A 25,294-nucleotide genomic window follows, 5' to 3' on the forward strand; every position below is an offset into this window, starting at 1 on the left:
AGTTTGAATGAATTTAGAAAAGTATGCTAGATTAGTTTGAATAAATTTTTAGCTCTAATCATAGTAATTTGTTGTAACTAGCAAAAATTTCTCTGTTCTAACTAATAGTTAGACTAATGCTAAATAAATGGTTGATTGTGTCATGGATTAAATTTATTTTTTTTTTTTTATATTAAACGAACATCTATCGTGTTTTAACATCATTTGTTACATTATTTTTCACCTTTATAAGTACAGATGCACTTACACAAAAGCTGTTAAATTTTTATTTATAAAGACCAGATTTAGCATTTTAATATCGCTTGTATGAATCGTTTAACTTTTTGCGATTTGTTTTTTTTTTGTCTCCCTTTTATATGCATATTACCTTTGTGAAACTTAGTCTAACATATTTTCACTATTATCCTATATGTGTAGTTATCGATTTAGTATTTATTAAGCATATTCAATATCCTTTCTTTAACTTGGCGCTATAGCATTATCACTGTCATCTCAGGTATGTTTACATTACTTACCTGTAATGATAATAATGGTGATGTTAGAACATTATCACCGTCATCTCAGGTATGTTTGCGTTACTTACCTGTAATGATAATAATGATGATGTTGCAGCATTATCACTGTCATCTCAGGTATATTTGGGTTACTTACCTGTAATGATAGTAGTGATGTTAGAGCATTATCACTGTCATCTCAGGTATATTTGGATTACTTACCTATGTGTGCGATGTTACGTCGGAATACTGCATGCAATATATTGCTCTGTCGGATAATTCCTGGTATTTTATGTGTTTAACCCGTGTAATTAATCTATTTCATTTTTTTTTTTTTTGACATATAATTTGTCGAGAAAAAAAAAGACGATGAAGAGATAGAAGAAGAGAGAGAAAGGAAGATTCTAAAGTTTCAATCTAAAGTTTTGAATATTGTTGAGATGTCCAAAAGAGTTGTCTTAAATGATTTATAATCCATAAATTTAATTGAAAGAATTATATTTAAATTTGGTTTAGATAATCAATTTACATAATGAACCTGTTTTTGTGTTATTATTGTATGATTAACTGTATCTATTTATATAAACGAATAACATTTTCTTTTTTTTTTTTTTTTTTTACTGTTAAAATATGTGTACTATTGTTAATAATATTTCTATGTAACGACGTTGAATCACCACCATCTCAGGTGACATTTTTATTATCATATCTAACAATATTTCATTTTTTTTTTTCAAATTTCAGGTTGACACTGTTCGTGTGTATATGTTTGTGTACTTTATTATTGAGGAAGCTATTGAGGCGACGGTAATATTTTTTGAACATACAATTCGATTAAAGAAAGCTATTTCATTCTTTCGAAAGCACTGTAATAGCTTCTATATTTTTTCATCCTATCTGATCAATAAACTCATCATCAATCGTTCTGTAATAACGCTGTCAAAAGACTAATTTCTTCCAGTCTATCATCTTTGTTATCGCAAAGTAAGTTTCTTTCTTTTTTCTCGTTTTATTTGGAAATATGACAATTTCAGGTCTGAAATTCATAAAAAAATTTATTGATATCAGGATTGTTAAATGAATGAAATTATGTGATTAAGATATATGTCATTAATGGGAAAAGATGATGTTCTATTATTGTATAAGTATTAATGATAAAATTTAATGGAATCAAAACTAGTATTTATTGTTAATTGAAAAATCTAGCAATAAATAATGGGAAGGAATGAAGTTACATACAAAAATGAAATGGAATATTTTTTATATATGATCAAAAAAGAAAAGAAAAAAGAGAGGTAGTACTTTTTATGAATAATAACAGAAAAAAAAAAAAAAAAAAACTTTTTAAATAAATAAAAGAAAACGATATTTATTTAATTGTATATATGGAAAAATTCTCAAGAAAAGCGCTATATTATTATAAAAATGTAACAATTTTTATTTTGATTAAGCATTAGGGAAGTGAATTTTTATATATTCATGCAACTATTAATGCTTATTTGATTCAATTCTATATTTGTTTGCTCTGTTTGCATATTATTTCATTTGTTTGCACTTCCAAATATGTCTGTTTAATTTAGGGTTAGAGAAGTTGAATGATTGATAATTTAATTCTTTTTTTTTCTTCTGTTATTAGCACAAAATGAGTGGAAATTAAAAATTTTCTGTATTCTTTGCAAGTTTTATTATGAATAAATGAATGAATCATTAGGTTAAATTATAACTTATACAAACTTCTAAATCATAATGATTTAGGAATTATTTTCTGTTGATTTCTACACTTTCTTTTTTTTTTTGCTACTAAATTTAATTTTCATTGCAACATAAAATATTAGCATTAATTGAAAAGTGACATATATTTCAAAATGAAACTTTTAACTGCTTTTTAACTAATTGATTAATATTTTTCCTTCTTTCAATATTTCTCTTCTTTATTCAAGTTTGTTTCATTTTAGTTTATTTATTATTTTTTTTATTTATAATTTAAATTATAGAAAGATTGTAGCAGAGATAAAAACAGAAATCAATATTCATAAATTAGAGGTTAGAGTATTATTTATCTTTATTCTTTTTTATATTGCACCAAAGGAAAATTTTTATGATTATCATGTCTATCATTTATTCATATTCCACGTTAACTTTTTTATTTTTGAATTCATTCAGTTATATAATTTAATTAAATTTTTGTGTTTTATTTAAGCATAGATTTGTTTATTTATTTTAAAATAAATGATACATCAATGCAATAAGAAAACTTTATTTTAATGTTTTGTTTTACCTTTTTCTTGTAGATAATTAGTTTTTCATTATATCATATGACATTCTAATGAGAAGTTTTCGTACATATTACAAAGTACGAAGAAAGAGAGAGAGGGAAAGAGAGAGAAAGAAAAAGTGTTTAGATACAAATTAAGAATTTTGCTTTCTTTTTTCCTAAATTTTAAAAACGAAAAATAAATAAATGCTGACAATATTTATGAGTGATAAGTTCCTTTGATAATACCAAGTTGGAGGTCTTTCTCTTTTTTTTTTTTTTCCTCTCTCTCTCTCTTTTCTGTCTCTATGGCATATATTTTTTTTTTAAAAAAAATAAAGAGGTGAATGAAATAATGAGAGGGAGAGAGAGAGGAAAAGTTTGAAAATCACTCTGTCATTATTGAAAAAAAAAGTTGGAAGAATTTTTTCAAAAATATTTTCTAGTTGTAACTTTTTTCTTTTTTTCTTTATTCTCTTCAAATGAAAAAAATAGCAAGAATATTTTGTTCATTTTGTTTCTTTTCTTTTTTTTTTTTTCATTTTTTTTTGTTCTTTTTTGTTAATTTTTTCCTCTTTTTTAAAAGTAAAAATAAAATAGATAAATCAATATTGATTATATATAGTTGATGTGATGAGTTGGTTGCTCATTTTAGCAAGTATTCTCTATGGATATGAATTTATGTAAATAAGTATATGTATGTTTTTTTTCTTTTGTCCTTTTTTTGAAAAAAAAAATAAAAAATAAAAATGAAATTCCGATGAAGAATGGAATAAAATTTAAGAGGGATGACTGGAATGGGTTTTTTTTTAATCATTTCAAGTTTCCTTTTAATTCTTTTTCACTAGCTCTCTCTCCCTCCTTCTCTCTTTCTTTCTCCCTCTCTCTCATTCCTTTTTTTTATATTTTCAATTCTTTCTCCTCTTCAGTTATCCACTCTTTAGTTTCATTGCATTTCTTTTTTTTTAAATTTTATTTGAAAAAGATAGTTTGTATAGCAATGTTTGTTTACAAATAACAATCTATTATGTATAATCTAAAATTGATCTTATAGTAATTATATATGAAATGATTGGATTGAGTAATTAGTTGATGTAAATTTTTAATTTTAATTTTTAGTTTAAGATAATCATTTATGTATTGTAATATTTCAAGTAGCTATTGTTTTTTAAGATTACTATCTTTGAACTAAGGATTAAATGCTTTGATGGGTTACCTTGAAATAAGGATTAAATACTTTGATGGGTTACCTTGAAATACTTTTTTTTTTTAAATATGTTATTGTCAAATCCCAATTAATTTGAAAATTTTATTATTTTTTTTTATTCATTTTTACGGTAAATATCAAGCTGAATAGCAATTATCGGAACATTTTAACGGAATGATTTTGATTTTACAACTATTCGAGAAAAATGATAGTAATACTTATATGTAGTAAAGATTGAAAATTGAATATTAAATGTAAGAAATTGTAGGATAATTGTATTGCGGTAGTTTAATAGCAATGAAAAATTCAAGAAAAATTAGTAAAAGAAACGGAAAATTCTGTTAAGAAATTTAAAAATAAGTTAGGAAATAAAAAGGAGAATATAGATTATAAAATTTACATTTACTACAAAAATTTCCTCTCCTTCAATTTTAACTTTTAATATTTATTAAAAAATAAATTGCATAATGACAATAATAATAATAATTAGTATTGATGATCAATGCATCTATGCTAGCAATGAGAAAAACTTATTTTTTGTTGATTTTAACGATTTATGTTTTGTTACTGAATATTAAATGCGTTTCTCTTTTTTTTTTTTATATGATATATGCAAGAAATGAAGTAATTAGTAAGTAAAAAGTGAACATAGATATAATAAATTTGAATAATTGTTATAAATAATTCGAATAAAGAATATTTTGCTTTGTCGGACGAAAGTTTTATAATTTACATATGAAATGTTAACTGAGATTGGATAAGCTAATGTTTTATTTTAATTTGAGAGAAAAAAGTGCAATATAATTGCTACTTAACTAAATGATTTCTTTTTGTTTTTCTTCATTAAATATTTCACCAATACTTAAATCATAACATTTATTCTTATTAGTTTTTAGTGCTAATTAGATTCTTCTACATAATTAATTAATAAATTTTAATTAAATAATATTATTAAATGTAAAGAATTTTTTTTTCTTGAGATTTATCATATTTAACTTTTCCGAATATACATGATATATTGTTAATTCTCTTTTTTTTTTTTTTGAAAAATTTCTAGTTTATTTATTACTATTATTATTGCAGTGTTACGAGAAGGTGTAGTTTGACGGAAGTCTTGAACGTAAACAATGTCATTACGTGAAGCTGGTTCAACACGTTTGAAACAACTAGAACAGTGTTATTTGAACGTTTCACGTGGTGAAGATGTTTTTTCCATTGAATCATTATTGGATGCTCTTATATGCTTATTTGATGAATGCTGTAGTTCAACATTACGTAAGGAGAAAAATATTGCCGATTTTGTTGAATATGGTTAGTTTTATATTTTATTTTATTTTAATTAGAAAGAAAAAGAAACCATGTAATATAGCTTATGATTAAGAATTTAATTGAGAAATTTTAATTTAAATAGTTATTGAATAGATTTGTGTTTTAATTTCCATAAATTTAATATTTTAATGTAATATATGACTAAATAGATTAAGAATTGAATCATCATATTGTAATCTTGATAATATTGATCTTGTATTACAAACAAATGTGAAACTTTAAATTTAAGATTTTAATTTTTTTTTTCTTTTTTCATTTTTTTAGTTGTTTGAATAATTTTAGATCATTATAAAGTCTGTTAGTATAAGTGATTAATAATATTTTACCTCATGTTGAATTGAAATGTTTGGATATTCTTAATGTTTTCCTTTCTTTCACATTAAAAAGTGGCAGTGTAAGATGACATCAAATTAAATGATTTATGCTAACAATTATCTACGAAACTCAATAAAGTGTTGTATTTAAAGATGATAATATTAACTGAAAATGATGAAATAGATCAATGATGGGATGAATTTTAATTTTAAAAATTCTGAAATATTAATTTAATAAAATAAAATTATATTTTAACTTTCTTTTAGTAAAACCAGTGATAGTAAAAGCGAAAGCATTACGGTTATGTCGAGAAGATTTCGAAGTACTGAAAGTAATCGGACGTGGTGCATTTGGCGAAGTAGCTGTTGTGCGAATGCGCAATACCGAAAGGGTAAATCATTTGATGTGTATAAGATAAAGTGTAAAGTCAATTTTGTATTTTAGAAGGAAATTTTGAAAATTTTCTTGTTTTGGTCTTTTATCAAAATCCATTAAATTCATTCTTATGCATTTTAATTAATAAAATTAATTCTTCAATTAGACTAAGAATTTCAATTTCAAATTTAATATGTGATTATTTTCCTAATATCAAAAAAAAGTTGAAATAAAATATTAAATATACTTTTTTTTTTTTTTAACCTTTGTCTTTAGGTATATGCGATGAAAATACTAAACAAATGGGAAATGTTAAAACGAGCCGAGACAGCATGTTTTCGAGAGGAACGAGATGTCTTGGTACATGGTGATCGCCGATGGATAACTAATTTGCATTATGCTTTTCAAGATGAGCGAAATTTGGTTGGTTTAGTTTGAGGATTTAGATGGAATTAAATTTAAGCAAATGATTAATGAACAATTTAGGGACAAGTAATATATTAAAATGAAATCCTTTTGTATTAATCATGCTTTCATTATTATTTATCTCATTTGATAAATGATCCTTTGATGTTTCATGTTTTCATATTATATTTGCATTTCATGTTGTATTTAGGGAATTGTAAATAAATTACATATAAACATTTATAAATAGACATACAATTACATTTGAGTTTTATATTTTACAGTATTTGATAATGGATTATTATGTGGGTGGTGATTTATTAACATTATTGTCAAAATTTGAAGTACGAATACCAGAAGATATGGCACGATTTTATGTTGCTGAAATGGTACTTGCTATTGATTCTGTTCATCGATTAGGATATGTACACAGGTATGTAGATGTTTTATTTTGCACAGGTGTTTTTTATTATTCTTATCATCATTTGCTTGCTTTTTTTTTTTTTTTTTTTAAAATCTTAAATTGCAGAAAAAAAATGAACTATATAAAGGAAAGCATTGAATATTTAATATTATTTTTTATTGAAACTATTAAATTTAATATTAATTTTGCAGAGATATTAAACCAGATAACGTATTGCTAGATATCAATGGTCATATTCGTTTAGCTGATTTCGGCAGTTGTTTGAAATTACTTCCTGATGGAACTGTTCATTCTAATGTTGCTGTTGGTACACCGGATTATATATCACCAGAAATACTACGAGTTAGTTTTATTGATAAAAATAGAATAGTACTCATCAATGTGATTTATGAAAAAATCATTGAGAATTGATAAGCGAAAAAAAAAGTAATTTTATATTGATTTGTTCTATCATATATTTATTGAAGATACCCGCTATCTGTTAATTATATGAATAAGTAAAGTGATTTTATCATAATATGCAACGAAAATTTTAACTTTTGATAATTATGTAAAATTTAAAATATTGTAAAAATTTTCACTTTGAAATAAAATATTAGGAGTAAATTATTAATGTTTAAATATTATAGATATAGGAAAGTTAATGTAAAACTTTGTCACCTTATTTGAAATGAAAAATTGCGTAAAAATGTTTTGTAAGTAAAGATTATTCAAACTTAGATTTTTATGATATTTGATTGACATTGTTTTTTTTTTTTTTTTTTTTTTTTTTTAGGCAATGGAAGATGGCCGTGGACGTTATGGTGCAGAATGTGATTGGTGGTCACTTGGTATATGTATGTATGAAATGCTTTATGGTGTTGCTCCATTTTATGCTGAAAGTTTGGTGGAAACATATGGAAAAATTATGAGTCATCAGGTTTATTTTCTTTTTCTAGAAAAAAATCTGTTTTAATATAATATTCATTTATTATTTAATTTATTTTGTACTTAATTAGTATGCGGTTTTTTTTTTTTGTGGAATTTAAACTTTGAAAAATTTTCAACATTTAATTATTGTAATAGATTTTAAATCAGAATATTTTATTCATAGTTTAAATAGTTATATCCTATTATCAAATATATTGTGAAATCTTTTCAAAATATTATAAATTGAATATTGTTGGCATTTACGCATTAATGCACAAATGATTGAATATTATGAATGAAGTAATGAGTAAATATTATTTTATACTTTTCTCATCAATACAATTTATTTTTGCTTTCGTTTTCTTTTCTTTAATAACTATGATTTTGTATCAATTTATTAATATAATCAGAATGAAAATTGAAAGGATGATGAAATTCGAGTGCTAAATTTATTAATATAATTTTTCTTTTCTGCTTTTATTCTATCATTATTTTCGTTTTCTTCTTAACTCAGCTAAAAATTCATTTATCTTTCTTATCCAGTATTAAAAATTTTTATTTTCTAAAGTAAAAATTGTGTTTTTGAATGAAATTAATCACATAACATTTTTTTTCTAATTTTCCTTTTTTTTTTTAAACCTAGAATTTGTGATTATTTTAGGAAATGTTGGATTTTCCGGATGACATTGATATTTCGGAAGAAGCGAAAGATTTGATGAAGCGACTAATTTGTCCACGTGAAACACGTCTTGGTCAAAATGGTTTTGTTGATTTTGCATCGCATCCATTTTTTGAAGGGATTGATTGGGAAGCAATACGTGAAAGTAAGTATTATTGTTACTTTTTTTTGTCTTATCTATTTCTGTATTATAAATTGTTGAAATTTTTATTTAATTATACTCTTTTTGAAGGAAAAAAGAAAGAAAACTTCGTCTTCATATTTTTTCCCTTGACAAAGTGAAATGATTTTTTATCCTTCAATTGATCATTAATGATAGTAAATCTCAATTTAAAATTTGTTATTTCGTCTCATTTTATTTCTCATAAGCTTTTCTCTTATTCTTTTCTTATCCTTATCGTAGTGCAATTTAATTCAAAGCAATGCAGTTCATTTCTATCATACAATTAACGATTATTTGTAGTGGATACACCATATCGTCCCGAAGTATCAAGCCCAACGGATACATCAAATTTCGATGTAGAAGCATGTTCACCCGATTTCACACCTTGTGTAAGTTTTTTTTTTTTTCTTTTTTTTAACATTAAAAGTGTTATTCCTAGAGTTGAGTTAAATTTTTTTTTGCATAATTTAAGAATTTTATTTAATTTCGAATTTCATTGTTGATTGCTTTTTTTTTTTTTTTTTTTTTGAAGCACTCAGTTATAGCACTTGCTTTTTGTTTTCTTTTTTAAGTATTTTAGATTAAATTATTTATAGGATACGAAACCACCCAATGTTACCGCACCATTTACTGGTCATCATTTACCCTTTATAGGATTTACTTATACTCATGACAGGTATTATTATGTATTTTTTAATATTTTATATATTTTTTTTCTTTTTTTGAACAATTTGTATATAATGTTAAATAATACAAATGTAAATAAAATTATATGTATTATAGCATGATGTCGGATTGCAAAAGTTTATCGTTATCAGGCTTAGATTCAAGTGCTGATTCATTACCAGCTTTAACAGCTGAAGCATATGAAAGACGAATACAAAGACTTGAACAAGAAAGGACAGAACTTTCTCGAAAATTTCAAGGTTTATTAATTCTTTTTTTTTTTACTATTCATTTTAAATTAGATTGTTAATTATGACACTATATGATGGATAAATTAATTCATTCACTAATCTTTTTTTCATCAAATAAAATGTTAATTCAAAAAATACTCCTTATTTTAGACTATATAAAAATCGTTTCAAAATGAAATTAAATTAAATTTAACATTCTTGATTTATAGAAGCAAATCGTCTGATACAGACACGTTTTCATGGTTCAGCACCTGATGGTGAAGCAATGAATGATTCAATTAAATATGAACAAACAATAGCACAATTGAAGGATGAAGTTCAGGTGATATTAATTTACTGTAATAGTTGTTTGCATGTTTGTTGATTCTTTCAAAAAATTGATTTTTCATTTTTTTTTTTCTATTGAATTTAATCATTAAAAAGTAAATTAGAGGAATGTTGCCAAAACATAATTTAAATAATATTTTTCTATTTTTGTCTTATTATAGATTTTAAAAAAACGCTTAGCAGAAGAAAACAATTCATCGTTGAGACCAGCAAAAGATTCAAATCAAGAAGAATTGGAAAAGAAAATGAAAGAACTGAAAGAAAAGAATCGACAATTAATTCTGGATAAGCAAGATTTGCAACGGGTATTGCTATTAATTTACTTAGAATTTTTAACTTTTTTAAAAAAAAAAAAAAAAAACTTGAACCTTTTTTTAACGTTAACTTTTTAATCGATTCAGACTATATGCTAGTTAAACTCTGAAATAACATTATTTGCATGTGAATTCTGTTTGCTTTTAATATCTTATTTAATTCTCAGGATTTGGAGGAAACATTTGAAAGGCTAACAATACAAACAAGAGAATTGAAAGAAGCTGTGAAGCATCGAGATTTGGCTAAACAAGATTACGATGAAGTAGATTTTCTAATATTGATTAGTTTCTTTAGCTTTTTAATCTTATTTCTTGATTAATGATAGATCAGTTATTTATTGCTTTCTTTCTTTTTTTTTTTTTTTCAGGATGTATAATTTGATCGTTTCTTATTTACAGCTTAATACGGCATTATTAGATGAAAGAGATAAACTGAAACGTTCGGAAAAATTAGCGAAGGAACGTGAATCAGAACTTTTTCAGTTGCACCAAAAATTGGATGCATTTAAACTGGAGCTTCGAAAGCTTGAAAATGGTTAATTTAATTAAAAAATTCAGAATTTTTTTTTTTAAAAAGTCAACTTGCATCTATGTTTCCTTTAGGGGAAATATTTTCAATTTGAGCATATTATGAGTAGTCTATGTTTAACTTTCTGTTTATGATATACTTCATAATGAAACTTCCACAGTTTTTTTTCAAAATCAGCAATAAAAAATTCTTGATTAGTTTTTTTTTTTTTTTTTTCTGAAAATGTTGTACGTAACAGATCAAAATGTCAATTACAGTTCGAAAAGAAGTGGAAGCAACAGCAGAACGTGCCCATCAAGATTTGTCAAGTGAACGTCTGCTACGTGAAACATTACAAACAAAACTTGCATCACAAGAATCGAAAACTGAAAGTGAAGAGGTTGCACGACTAACTTCTGAATTGCAAAAAGTAAACGTACGTTACGCAGAAATGGTTGATTCAGAAGAGAAAAAACGTCAACAAACAGTGGAGTATTGGAAGGTTTGTATTGTTTCCAGTAATATCGAATATATATGTATATGTATTTTTTATCGAACATTTGATGGATAATTTTGATTGGTATGAAAAGCAGGTCATGGTTAACAAATAATTTTCACATATATACGTGACAGTGTTCGGGAGATAAATTAGAAAAGCAGTGACCTTATAATTTGCACATTAGAATTATACAAATTGAAAGGATCAGAGAGTAAATTGTAATTAGGTGCAAATATGAATATATGATGATTTTTATGTGATGAATCAAAATCGGTTTATCAATATTTGTGTTTTTTTTTTTTTTTTTTTTTTTTGTGATCAAATTGCTTTAGCATTTCACAGGGACAAATAATTTATTAATGATTTTCATCGTCATTTTTTACAGATTCAAAAAATACAACTTTTAGCATTGAATTTAGCATGAATCCATCTGTTGTTTTATTCGAAAATATTCTTTTTGTTTTTCAAGCAATTATTCAAATACATGAATTCAAATTTGATTTTCAAATTCATTAGAATTTCGTTATATTTTATTTTGTTTTAGTTTTAGAAAATGTTATAATTTGCAGTCACAAATGGTTGATCTACAGAATAGTTTGGATCAGCAGCAAAAGGAATTAGTGAAGTTGAAAGAAAAGCAGGATGAGGAGAGAACAGAATGGCGTACAAAACACGAGGAACAAATAGTTAGCATCGAAGTTTGTACTTTTTTTCTTAGAAAAAATTAGAAATTTTTGGAAACAGTTTTTGTATATTTTAAAGTTTGTTCTAGATTTTACAATTTTGTTGAGTAGAATGATATTTATTACTGAATAAATTATGCAATTTCTTTATCACCGATATAGAAACTCAACTGTATTGTTATTTCGATTGCAGTATTTATGTTTATTTGAGAATACTTCATTTACAGAATCTTTATGAAAGAAGATTAAAATTATTAGAAGGCGAGAATTCTCGACTTGGTATAGAGAATGATGAATTGAGAAATGATATGAACAAGTTGCAGTCGGAAATGTAAGTTTTTTTCGGTAGTCTTTAAATATTTTGTTATTTAAAAATACATAGCTTTTTCAATCATCTTAGATAGATAGATGATTCTAGCATATGAAATTTCAAAAGATTACATTTTTAATGAAGTTTCTAGATGTGACTAGAGATTTACTTATTTTATTAAACTGATTTGAAACTTTTATATTTGTTAAAATTTCATTACAATTCTTTTCCAGCAAATCGAGACTTTCAACAACACTTCCATTTCCTAACACATCCGGTCTTACTGAAAGTCAACTTCAGGAATTATTACAATGGGTTAGTGATGAAAAAGATGCAAGAGATTCACTGCAGGTAACAATTGCCTCCTTAAAAATGTTAAATTTCCTTGTGGTAGTTGAAATTTTCAAATATTCTCTTCATTTTGTTTTATGGTTAATTTCAAATTTCAGAATTTGGCAACTCGCTTACACGGCGATGTGGAATCGCTCAAAATACAGCAATCATCATCAGCAAATAATGCTTATTCAAATGGTATTTATAATTATTTGAATTTTATTATTGTTATGTTTTTTTTATTAAAATTAAACTTGAAATTCTCTAACTATTTACAACAATGTTTTTAACTGTAATTTGAATATAAATGAAAGAATGATGGAAAAAAGTTGAAATGTATGTATTGTAGGAATTCCAGTAGCAGTAAGTGGACAGGAACGAGGTGGCTGGGGATCACGACGTGTTAATAAGCAAACAAAAATTGAACTCCTAGAAGCTCAACAAGCTTTACAATCAGAAATACGCGCTAAACAACAGCTTTTGGAAGAGTTGAAAAAGATTCGATCTGCTTATTTAGCCACCAAACAACGTTTAGATGAATCTGATAAACAGGTTATGTTGAAATTTTAATTGGTGGAATAAAATGATAAAATAAGTCAAAGTTATATCTATAGTTGAATTAGAATGTATTTATCATAAATATAAGAAAATTTAATGAACTTCGGTAGCAGAACAGTGTTCTGAAAAAAGAAAAGGAGTCGAATTTATATTTTCCTTTTTAAAAGAATATAAAATTTCCAACATAAATTAAATTTTTCAAAATTAAGCGCATAAAACGCGTTTCGATTCTTATGTGAAAATTTTGAAAATCGAACTTGTTTGGTCGGATTCAGCAATAGATATTAGTTTAAACATTGAAAGTGGTGAATTATTGCTTCGTCTTATCAAGAGATCAGGAAATCTGATTCTGGAAGTGACTTAAAATTGAGAGAATTAAACCAGTGAATATATTACCTTCGAAGAATTTTACCTTGTAGTCACTTTGATCGAAGCAGCATTGATCTATGTATTATAATTTTGAAAAAATGTATAATTGAGAACGATTAAAATTTTATGTAACGATAATTACAAAGATTATCGAGTAACTTGTTCAATTTTTTAGATCAGAAATGAAAATATCAGAAAAAAAGCAGAAAAGAAAAATTGCTCCTAAATCAGAAATAAAAATAATTTTTACAGTTGACTGAGTGAAAACTCAATTCATATCATTTCAGATTGCTGAGCAAAATCGTGAAATTGAACGTCTAACTGAAGAAAAGGAGCAACTATCTCGTATTTTAGGACAGCACTCTAATTATCCTGATCAGAGTAGCTCTTTTTTTAGCGTTGTTGGTGATGTTAACAATGATAGATTATCAACAGGTAGAGGAATTTTATTTTTTACAATTTTGATTGTAGTTTATCTAATCTACGAGATACGACAATAAATCAGTGCTTAGGAAAAGATCAAAAATGCTCTCTGGAATAAATTATTTCATTTCATCTTTCCACTGATTTATTCTTGTTATTTTTATTAAGGCCTTATTACATTTTTCTTAACATTTTAATCAATTATTTTAATTTCAGTTCAAAATGTTTCAATGGTATATCGCGAGAGTTTTGATAGCGCTTCTTCACCAGCAAATGGAAGTGATTATGAAATTTCGAATAGTTCATTGAAACGACATCAACAACTGAAACAGCAATCTTTTAATAGGTACAACTGATTTTTCTTCAACTGCTCAAAATTACTAGGCATTAATATAACTTTTATTTTGGCATCTTGAAAAATCGAAAGATGAAAAAGAGGAAAAAAGGAAGAAAAGATTATTACTATTAAATCACTTATTGTAATTTAAATTTCATGTAAATTTGTAGCACTTCTTCACCTGTATCACCTCCAACTTATGAGAATACTAGAGTTCTTACGCCAACACCAAGTACTGCTTCGACATTGGTTATGGGTACACAGGGACGAGGTGCCAGTCCAAAAGTTGGTTATTTGTAGTTATTTTAGTTTGTTTCTCTTCAATTTATTTTAATTGTTTGACTTAACTAAACAAATTTTTATAGATTGAAATAAAAAAAAAAAAAAAAAACGAGTGCATTCCATTATTAGATTATCGGAATAATCTACTCTAATTCTTCTAAATTTTCATTTTTCTATTTTAGGTTATTCAAACTTTAAATAATGCATTAAATGGTAAAGGTCATCGGTTCTCTCATATACACTTGCAAATACCATCGAAATGTGCTTACTGTACGTCAATTTTGATTGGTTTAGATCGGCAAGGTTAGTTTTTTTATAAATCATTTTGCAGATTCGATGTTGTTTACAATATAATTAGATTGATATTGATTTCTAGAACTTTAGTTTTAATCAACTTCGAGTCAATCAAAATAAAAATACTTCGACGAACTTAACTCTTTCGTAGTTCTTTAGGACTATTTTGTCAAGATTGTCAGTATGCTTGTCATGTTGCTTGTTTACCGAAAGTACCGTTAGTTTGTCCAGTTCCACCGGAAGCAAGGAGACCATTAGGCATTGATCCGCAGAGAGGTACAGGCACTGCTTATGAAGGTAATTTTAAATACTTTTTTTTTTGAACTATATATTGTATATTTTGTGAGAGACAAAGTATTTTTTAACTTAACTTGAGACGATTATTCATTTTATTATTTGTTATGGTTGTGGTAACTTTATGAATTTCATTTCAGGATTAGTTAAAACACCGAAACCGTCGGGAGTTAAACGAGGTTGGCAATCGACTTATGTTGTTGTATGTGATTTTAAACTGTATCTGTATGATTGTAGCACAGACAAACATGGGAAAGCGATCGATATTCATCCAGTTATTAGACAGGTGTCTGTACTGACTTTTATTTCTAGAATCTAATTTTAATTTTACTTTTCAAAAATTTTAAAATTAGATAAGAATTCATTTTTATACGTTTTAGAAATTTTAATCGTTCAAATTATTAAGTTATGATAGAATTCGGCAACTTTTTTTTTTGTTTCAGGTTTTGGATATGCGTGATACGGATTTCACAGTAACAGGTGTTACAGAAGCTGATGTTATTCATGCATCAAAGTCTGATTTACCAAAAATATTTCGAATAACAACAAGTCAAATTCATGGTACACTACCAACATCGGGTATTAATACAACGGGATCAACATCAAGTAGCGGTAGTGCTACATCAGAAGGACCTGTTTCACGACAATATACTCTTCTCATGGCAGATAATCATGAAGTAAATTGAAATTAGTTTTTTTTTTTTTTTTCTTATAATCATATGCATCTCTGAAGTTTTTGAAGTTTAGGTTCAATAATTATGATAATATTAAAATTATTATTTCCATACCATTCAAATTTAATTTTTCAGGAAAAAACAAAATGGGTAATTGCATTAAATGAATTAAAAAGTCTTCTACGTCGAACAAAACTCGTCGATAAGAGTGCTTTTACAGTCAAAGTAAGTATTATTAAGCAATATTAAAAGAATTTACAGATATCATTCTCGTAAATTTTTAAGTGTAATTTTAGTCTTTTATGTTGATAAATTATGACTGTTTTTTGTCGAATTCCATCATAATTTAAGGTATGGATTCCAATTTTTGAGGCATTTTGTATTTTTTCTAATGTGAAATTTTAGTCTCTATTATAGGCATAAATAAAATTATTTCTTTTAATGGTTTCAGTAATAATTTCATTATTTTCTTCCTCATATAATGTTCCAATTATAAATATTTATGGAAAATTATATTTTAAAAACTAAATCAACATTTTAGATTCTTTAAATTGTTTCGAATTCAAATAAAAATTGAAATTTAGGAAGTGTTTGATTCGATAACATTTCGTGAGCTTCGTAATGCGCAATGTGCTGCAATTATAGATAAAAGCAAAATTGTGATGGGTTTTACAGATTATGGTTTATATGCGGTTGACTTAGATCGTGAGGTATTTCTAATTATTTTCTTTACATTCTTTACAATAATTTAAAAAAAATAAAATTCAAATTTATTGTATTTAATTGAATCATTCAAAACTAAAACTTTTATCAGCTAATATTCACATGAATTATTTTTGCCTAAAAGACTAGATGAAAATAATTTTAAAAGCCATAAGCAAATATGTAATTAATGAATAATTCTGCATAAACATTAGCTAGTATATATGACATCTGATATAATTCATGCCATTTCTGCAACAAAAATTTGAGATTCAAATATAATTACTGTAAAATATATCATAAGTAATTAATTATAAAAATCTCAGGAAATATTTTTACATTTTTTTAAAATATTTGACCATAAAAGTTTTTGTTTTTTTTTTTTTTTCTTGGAATTTGTAAGAAATTTTTTCTACAAATGTGTTTCTGTGATTTTTTTTTCTATTTTTCCTTTCAACTTTTTCAATTTATAATCATATACTCATCAATTCCTTAAAATTGATGTTGTTAAACATCAATTTTTTTTTTCTAAAACTCTATTTATTCAAATTTTTTTAAAACTTTATAGCTAATCCAGCGATATATATTAACATGATTATTCTAAACTGAGATACTATAAATCTATTCAATTTTCTCTACATACTGTTGCAAAATTATTATTATTATTATTATTATTACTCAAAATTTTTGTTCATCTTTTTTTGTCCTTTCATCATATTTCTTTCTTTTATTAGGAAATTATATGATAAAATTACTTTTTCCGCACGATAATTTTGTATGTAAAATTGCATAGCAAAAAATCCAATGATAACATAAATAGCAGAAATGCATAAATACGAGAATGTAATTCCAACAATTAGTCCAAAGAGTAATTGATTGATAGCAGCTAATCCAACTGATACAATTAGCAATTTTTCAGGACAACTACAAAAATTTTCAGTTTAATTTATTCGTTTTTTTTTTTTTATTTAAAAAAAAATTTTTAAAAAAAGCACAAATCACATAAAATCAAATGGAAGGTTGAGATAGATAACTGTAAAAGCTTTGCATTAACATATTTCACTTTAATTTATCCAAATATTTGTTCATTTTATTTTTTATAGCTTTTCGCTGAATTTTTGATTATATAATAATCGGTAAATTATGATTTAAGCATTTAATTTATATTTAGATTATGAAATAACTCTAGTATTTCCGTGAACATTAATAAACAGTAAAATTAATTTGCTTTTGAATTGAATTACCAACTTGAATGGACTTGAATAATTAAATCTTCTTTTATTGTTTGCGTGATTTTTTTTTTTTTTTGTCATTTATTTATTATATTTATCTTTTTACTTATTAATTTCAAAATTTTTTATTAATTTCATTTTGAGATTAAATAGTAAAGCGGAATATAAATGTAGTAAAAAAAAAATTAACATACGCTCCAATATTGAAATATTTTGTATATGTTGCAAATGCAATACCTAATGGTACAAACCAAACAATGGGTGGTGTTTGATAATATTCTCTGTCACTTAAGATATAACCTGATAAAATACCCTGCAAGAAATTTTTGTTTTATTTTTGTTAATTTCATAAATATTATTCCACGAAATATGTTTCAATCAAATCTTTCAGAAACTCTTTTTCTTAATAATCATCCTGAATTGTTTCCTCTTTCCTTAATTTCTTTTATCATTTTCACTCATAATTTCATTAATTTAATCAATTAATTAGTCATTTTATTCATTACGTAATAATTTAAATCAATTAATTAATGATTCTGTTCCTTACATAATTAACTATTTTGTTTATTTAAATAGAACATTTGATTAAATTATTCACCAATTTCTTATATGACAAATTTTAATTGCTTTTTTTAATCTTAAAGTGAAAATATGAGAATATGTTTTGAAACTGCAGAAAATTCTCTTAAAGTGAAAATATGAGAATATGTTTTGAAACTGCAGAAAATTCTCTTTTTGTTTTGTTTTTTTTTTTTTGTTTTTTTTTTTCATAATAACTAAAATATTTTCATATATTTCCATATATAAAAAAAGTATTTCATATTTATTTAAGGAAAAAAGATTTTTGTAAGTAAGAAAGAAAGAAAAAAGAAATGAACTTACTTCAGTAATAGTGAAGAGGAGAATTTTAGAATTTCGTAAAGTTTTTGATCTTCGCCATAATTTTGCAAATTTAGGATGAATAATATTAATAATCATAATGAATGGTATTACAATATAACATAGCATAACGGTAATTAATTCGTTAATGAATGTGATATTTGTATGTTGTTGATATAAATATTTCATTGCTATATTACATGCCCAGAAAGTAGCCATTAAACCGGTTATTTCAATATACATTTCACCAATTGCTTGTATCGTTACCATCTTTAGATTTTAGATTATTTGCTTTTTTTTTTAAGAAAAAAAAAAGCTACTTTTTTCTCATTGAATAGATTTTTTTCTGTTTTGAATTGATTTATTTAATCGTAACTTCTATTTTCGTTGAATGATAAATGAGAGATAATGGATTATATTTGGATGTGAAGTTGAAATATTAGTTAGATTAAAATTTGATAAGTATTAAGCTAAATTTTTTGAAAATTTTCTTTCCATTTATGATCTTGTTTTTATGATTTTTCGAAATATTGAGGATAATTTTGTAATTTGAATTAGATAGAGCAAAATAGGAATTCAAATTTTTGATAAGAAAGAAAACATAATGAAAAAAAAAAAAGGATTGAGTTATTACTCTATGGTATAAATCTTAAATATGTGAACTAGAGTTTCATTTTTTTTTTTTTTTTTCATTTTTGTGTTTCAAAAAGAAAACAAAAATTGTTTTCATTTTTTTTTACATCATGTAATACATATATCTTAAACTGTAATTGGCTATGAATGCTTCTTACTTTACTGAAATTTACTTTTATTCAACGACAAAATAAATTCGATTGATTGCAAAAAGTAGAAGTGAATAAATGAGAAAACAAGAGATTTTATATAGTTTTTAAATTTATTTGAAAAAGATATGTAAATTTTCACTTTTTCTGACAATTTTGATTCTTAATTTTAAACGAATTTATAATTACCGGAATGATTTCAGTCAATAACAATGGTTGGTGGTGAGAAAGAAAATAATAAACGGACAGTTGAACGAGTGGAGTATAATGCGGAAGAGCAGGTAACTATTGAAAAAAAGTGATAACTAATTTAAGTATAATAATTAGAAAGTTAGCATTATGAGCTTTCTTTTTTTTTTTTTGAGATATTTCAAGCTTAATTATTTTTGACTTGTGAAAATATTATGTTCGTCACCGGAAAATAGCATGAATATACGGATTCCGGTTGATATGATAAGAATGAAAAGCTGATGAATGAATTGCAGTCGAATAGAAATATTAATAAAGAATTTATAAAATATTTAAGTGTTTGATTTAAATATTTGGAATTTTATCTTCCTTTTTGAAATTATTGACATTTTATTTTAAAGCTATTCGTGGTATTAGTTGGTCCACAAAAAGATCGCCATGTTCGTCTAATACCAATGGCTGCGCTTGATGGACGTGATTTAAAATGGATTAAAGTGGCAGAAACAAAAGGTTGTCATTTGATGACAGTGGGTGCCGGTAGTTCAATTGATCCATGCCATTATTTTTGTGTCGCGATAAAAAAATCGGTATGGTTTTTTTTTTTTTTTTTTTTTTCTATCAGAAATTTAATTAAATAATTTAAGATTTAAATAGCATATTTAAGAATCTTAATAATATTTTATGGTATCGATATCTTATGCAGGAATAAATAAATGAGGTTTGAGCGATTTGTTTTAGTAATATTTCTTAATAACTTTTTAGGAACAGGAATGTTACTTAATATTTGAGTAATAATGCTTTATATCAAAGGCACTTTATTTTTTTTTATTAAATTATTTAAATTTTAATTAAAAAAATAAGAAAATTTTATTTTTAGAAAATTTTTCAAATGTCTTGGAAAAAAAATTAATTTTTTATCTGTATTTTAAATCTTTCAAAATTTTTGTTCAATGAAAATTGCTTTTTCAGTGAAGATTGTTTTGATAGATTTGAATTTAAGAAAATTTTTTAAATTTAAACATTTCTAATTTATTACTGTGTAATTTTCATGCTTTTTTTTTTAAGGTGCTTGTTTTCCAAATTGATCGAAGTGAAAAAAGACATCGAAAAGTTCGAGAATTAGCAATGCCCGGTCAACCACAAACAATGACGGTAATGCGTGGTAAGCTATGCGTTGGTTATCCGTCCGGTTTTCGCATGTGGGATCTCATAGATAACACTACTACCGGTATAACTTATTTTTCATTTTTTTTTTTGAAAATTATTAAAAACTTTGAATTTTTTAAATGAGATTTAAGAAATTCTAATTTCTTATCAAAATTGATTTGTTTATTTTTTAAAATGTCTTATGTAATGCTATTCATACTCCTTGTTTTATAAAAATGTGTGTCTAATTTCAAGAATAAAAAAACCAAAATTAAACTATTATTATTCTCATAGAAGAATGATGTTAATTCAGTTGTTCAATTATATTTATTCAAGTTTTTTTCACGTAAATTTCAGCACTGGTGAATTTCGAAGATTCATCACTTCAATTTCTTAATCAGACATTATACGATGCTCACTTAATCATTAATGTTAGCGGGTATGAGCAGAAGGAATTTCTTTTGATATTCTCACGTCTTGGTGTTTACGTCGATGCGCAAGGTAAATTTATAGTTTGTCTTTTAAATCAAAATATTTAAAAAAAATTCCTACCTGTATAATGGAAATATTTGTGGGAATAGTTGAAGTATGCATGTAACTATAATTAGATCATAACCATATGATTTAAGTAATTCAAAAATTAAATGGCAATCAAATGGAGATTTATCGTAGTTGATAAAAATTTGTTAGGAAAAACATTGTTTTTCATTATTTTTATGTTAATTAATTGTTAATTAAAGGAATTCGGAATTTTTTTTCTTAATCAATACTCTTTCAGGTCGTCGATGTCGTTCACAGGAATTGATGTTTCCGGCCGAAGCATCATCGAGTGGTTTCGTTTGTATAATGCCACATTTGTGTGTTTATTCGGCTAATGAAATTGATGTTTTCAATGTGAATAGTGCTGAATGGGTTCAAACTATCAATTTGAATAAGGTTTTATTTAAAAAAAAATTTATAAACTAAATGTAAGATTAGGTTGCTTTTTTTGTTGAAAAACGAAACAATGGAGTGCAGCTTTATGTGCAAATATCTAAAACTATTTGAACTGTTTGGTTCTGAAAATTTCAAAACTGCAATTTTGATTATTTAATAGGCTTAGGTACAGATTTTTTTCATATTATACAATAAGTTCCTATAAATATTATATCATTTCTATAAAATCTGTAGTAGTTATAAATTAAAGTATAATGTTTTTACATTTTTTAAATCTTAAACTTCTACTTAACTTAATCTTTTAATTCTCGTACCAAAACACTTTTTGTTTATGAAATAAGAAAATATTATTTTATTAATGTTACTAATGACAATCTGTTGTGATAATAATCTAATATGATATGATATGAGCTATCTGTTGATAACCTTCTAGGAAGGATATATTTCACTTTTAGTCTGAATTATAGATGAATTAAAGAGATTAATTGCAAATATTTGTATCTAATAGCTGCTTAATGGCACAAATATTATATGATATTTGCATGAAATATGCATTTCACTTAATTTATGTTACAATTTAAAACATGAAATAATTTTTTTTTGCTCTTTTAGGCATTCCCATTAACCAGTAACGGGTTATTGACAATGTGCATGGTAAACGATATGCCATATGTTGTGTTACTTTCGGATGTACTCTCAGGTAGTATTCGATATTCATTTGCATTTTATATAAAGTCATAAATGATTTATTATTATAATACCTTCGAAAAAGTAAGAAAGAAGTCTAACTGTTTTTTTTATCCCGTAAAATTAAGCAATTACACTAATTGTTGTTTACTATTTCATGCTTAATTATTACTTAATACTTTACATACTCATTATTCAACTGCTTGAATTGCTTTAGCTCATTATTGTTATTAAAAAAATTCATTCTATTAGAATCATATCGATTAACTATCTTATAATTGTTTATCATAATTAATTAATCATTAGTTATTATGTTTATTTTTTTATCCATTTGGCTCATACTTCTATCTTACTTTTGTCTTTTTCTCTCATTCTCATTCTTTCTTCATTTTTTTTTTTTTTTTTTACTAATTTGATTGTTAATAATTTATAGATGAAGATGCAGTAAGTATTCCGGTTTGGACATCGTCCAGCGTTTCGAATACGTCAGCACTTTCACTGAAAGGTATGGCAGCAAAACGTCGACGAAAATTCTCCATACGTACATCACGTGATGATGATCGACATGGAAGGTATATTTTATGAGATTTAACGAAAATACTGTTACAACATTCTCTGTGGGATGAAATTTGAAAGTTTTTTAAATTTTAAATCATTCCAAAAAAAAATTTTTCTTTCTTTGATCAATTTCTTATTATATTTTTTTGATAATATAATATGATATGTGACGAAATGAATGATTTCTGTATTGTTTTATAGTTTTGTTTAGTTATGAGCATATATACTTTATCTATTAAACTCTAAAAAAAATCACTCGATTGATGCTGTAAAAAAGGATATTTTTCAAAAAATAAATAAAGTGTCATTTTTTCATTTTTTAAATTTTTTTTTTTTTTTGTAGAATTGCTGATCGTCGAAGCCAGTTACCAATTAGTGGTCCATCCGATTTTGTTCATATCGTTCATATGGGTCCTGGAGCAGGATTGGAATTACAAAATTTAATGGATTTAAAACAACTTGGTTCTGCTACTCATTCACAAAGTAGTTCATCTGTTGGAACCGGTGCTGCTGATAAGGTGTGCTATTTTTTATCAATATGTATTTTATTAATCTTTAAAATGTTATATGATTATTAGTATTATTTATGATATAGCTTGCTTTTTAGCTGTAATTATTTCTTCCTAGATTTTTTGTTTGCATGACATCCTTACTGTATGCATTTTATCGTGAAATGATGAGCATGTTATGTTGAAGTTTTTAGTATAGTAATAACAGAAGTCATGTTGTTATTGTTGTTGTTTTGTTTTTTTATTCTTTCAGTAAATAATTTGCTTTCTTTAAATAATTAACATTATGATTTTATGAGAATTTCCAACTTTCATCTTTTTTTTCATCAGATATTTTCGATTTTTTCATTAACTTAAATTTATTTGTAAGTTATCGATTTACTACAAAATATTAATATTATATATGCTTGTATATAATTTGACATTATTTCAAATATCTTACTAACTTTTTACTCATTTACTCACTCATTCTAATTATAATCTATCTAATTTTTTATTTATTTTTGGTGTGCTCTGATAACGATTTAATTCTAAATTTGACAGGTACGTCAACTTATTAATCCAATAATGCGTTCGGGCAGTACAACAGCAACTAATTTGCATGGTACGCAAACTTTAAGTAGTATTTCTCGACGTGATTTTGAGTTGATGCAATCAAAAACACGCCCATTGAGTTCGCATAGCAAAAGCTCAGATGGTAAGCTTTGTAGTTATCATCGAGAAAAATTACACTAATCAATTTATTGCTACATAATATATTTAAAAAAAGAAATAATATATGAGCTTTGTTTTTTTTTTTTTTTTTTTCATAATTCTTTTATTTCTAGTTAATATAATATTGGCGTAAATTGATTGGTGATGGTTACATTATTGGCTTTATATATTCGTTATAAATGCAACATTTTTTATTTGCATTGTTTTATTTTTTTTTTTTTTTTCATTTTGAAAATTAGTTTAGGATCTTTTTTTTTTTTTTTTTTTTTTTTTTTGTTTTGTTTCATTTTTGTTTCTGTTTTTCCTTCTTCTTCTGTTCTCTCCTTTTCATTAATTTGTTAACTTAAGGTTCTTCGCTAGGACGTAATGGCATGCTTTGCACAGCTCAATTAACAAATCAAGAAATTCATACTATGGTATGTTGCATGCATCAATTATCTCTTATTTATTTTGCTTTCTATGCGGTATGATTTGCTTTAACCTTTTAGCTATTTAAAATTTAACTTCGAGTGAAATAAGCTTTTTTCCCTTTTTCCTTTTTCTTTTTTTTTTTTTTTTTTTTGATTTTCTGAATTAGCAAAACTTGAAATTAAAGGAAATCATTTAGAAACAGTATCTTTTACAATTTGTAGTTTGATTAAATTTGAAATTTGAATCATTGAAAATTTATGATTAAATAGATCATAGTTCAATGTATATGCTGTTAAATTCATTCCATTCTTCCATTTTTATGATAGCTCTGTGACTCTTTAATGAGGTTAATCTGGTATCTTAGAAGAGCAAAAAAAAATGAACGATCTGATCATACATGGCGACTTAAGAGACTAATTAATGATTATTTTTATAAGTATAAGAAAATTAATTTTAGTAAAAAAAAAAAGAATATATTTGCATGTTGATTGAGCTTTGGCAATAGAATTTCTTTTAGCTTTTGAAATTTTCCAAAAAAAAAAAAAAAATTGTAAATAATATGTGAGAATTTATATGTAGTTTCTTGCATATATGCGAATTTTAAAATAGGAATATTTTCATTTTTTGCAAATTTATTTAGGATTTAAACAATTTAAAAGTGTATCATCATTATAGGAACATCCGGGACAAATACGACGTCCTATGAGAACAAATTCACAAATGGCAACAACAATCCAAGCATCAGCAGCAGCGAATCGAAATGAAGTAGCTCGTATATAGTATCAATTTTTATAAATAAATTTTTTTTATCTTACATACGCGTTTGACTTTCTCAAAAAACAGCTCATTGTTACACAAATTTTTTTTGAAAGT

The 25,294-nt window shown here is 25.1% G+C and overlaps 1 protein-coding gene and 1 non-coding gene across 2 annotated transcripts; both read left to right on the plus strand.

The window, feature by feature from the left end:
• Positions 1-1,337: 1,337 nt before the first annotated feature.
• Bm15670 lies at positions 1,338-1,411 on the plus strand. Its single transcript, XR_006228020.1, has one exon. It is a non-coding gene; the product is annotated as a small nucleolar RNA Bm15670 (small nucleolar RNA).
• A 3,671-nt stretch (positions 1,412-5,082) lies between these two features.
• Positions 5,083-25,201, plus strand: Bma-mrck-1 (Temporarily assigned gene name protein 59, putative; the record flags this gene model as incomplete). The annotated part of the gene is made up of 40 exons (XM_043081514.1): positions 5,083-5,266; positions 5,866-5,990; positions 6,251-6,397; positions 6,664-6,812; positions 6,995-7,145; positions 7,579-7,722; positions 8,374-8,536; positions 8,855-8,943; positions 9,151-9,230; positions 9,338-9,480; positions 9,681-9,793; positions 9,960-10,103; positions 10,280-10,375; positions 10,512-10,647; positions 10,899-11,122; positions 11,689-11,817; positions 12,030-12,133; positions 12,346-12,463; positions 12,562-12,643; positions 12,795-12,997; positions 13,660-13,807; positions 14,012-14,141; positions 14,303-14,417; positions 14,597-14,717; positions 14,868-15,005; positions 15,143-15,288; positions 15,446-15,679; positions 15,812-15,901; positions 16,261-16,386; positions 19,475-19,552; positions 19,862-20,047; positions 20,526-20,688; positions 20,964-21,107; positions 21,385-21,542; positions 22,155-22,242; positions 22,663-22,801; positions 23,131-23,305; positions 23,840-23,993; positions 24,359-24,426; positions 25,097-25,201. The coding sequence occupies 40 exons, from the start codon at positions 5,083-5,085 to the stop codon at positions 25,199-25,201; spliced, it is 5,430 nt and encodes a 1,809-aa protein (XP_042937448.1).
• Between the last annotated feature and the right edge of the window lie 93 nt (positions 25,202-25,294).

The sequence above is a fragment of the Brugia malayi genome, assembly GCF_000002995.4.
Source record: "Brugia malayi strain FR3 genome assembly, contig: Bm_v4_Chr4_scaffold_001, whole genome shotgun sequence".
Lineage (NCBI taxonomy): Eukaryota > Metazoa > Nematoda > Chromadorea > Rhabditida > Onchocercidae > Brugia > Brugia malayi.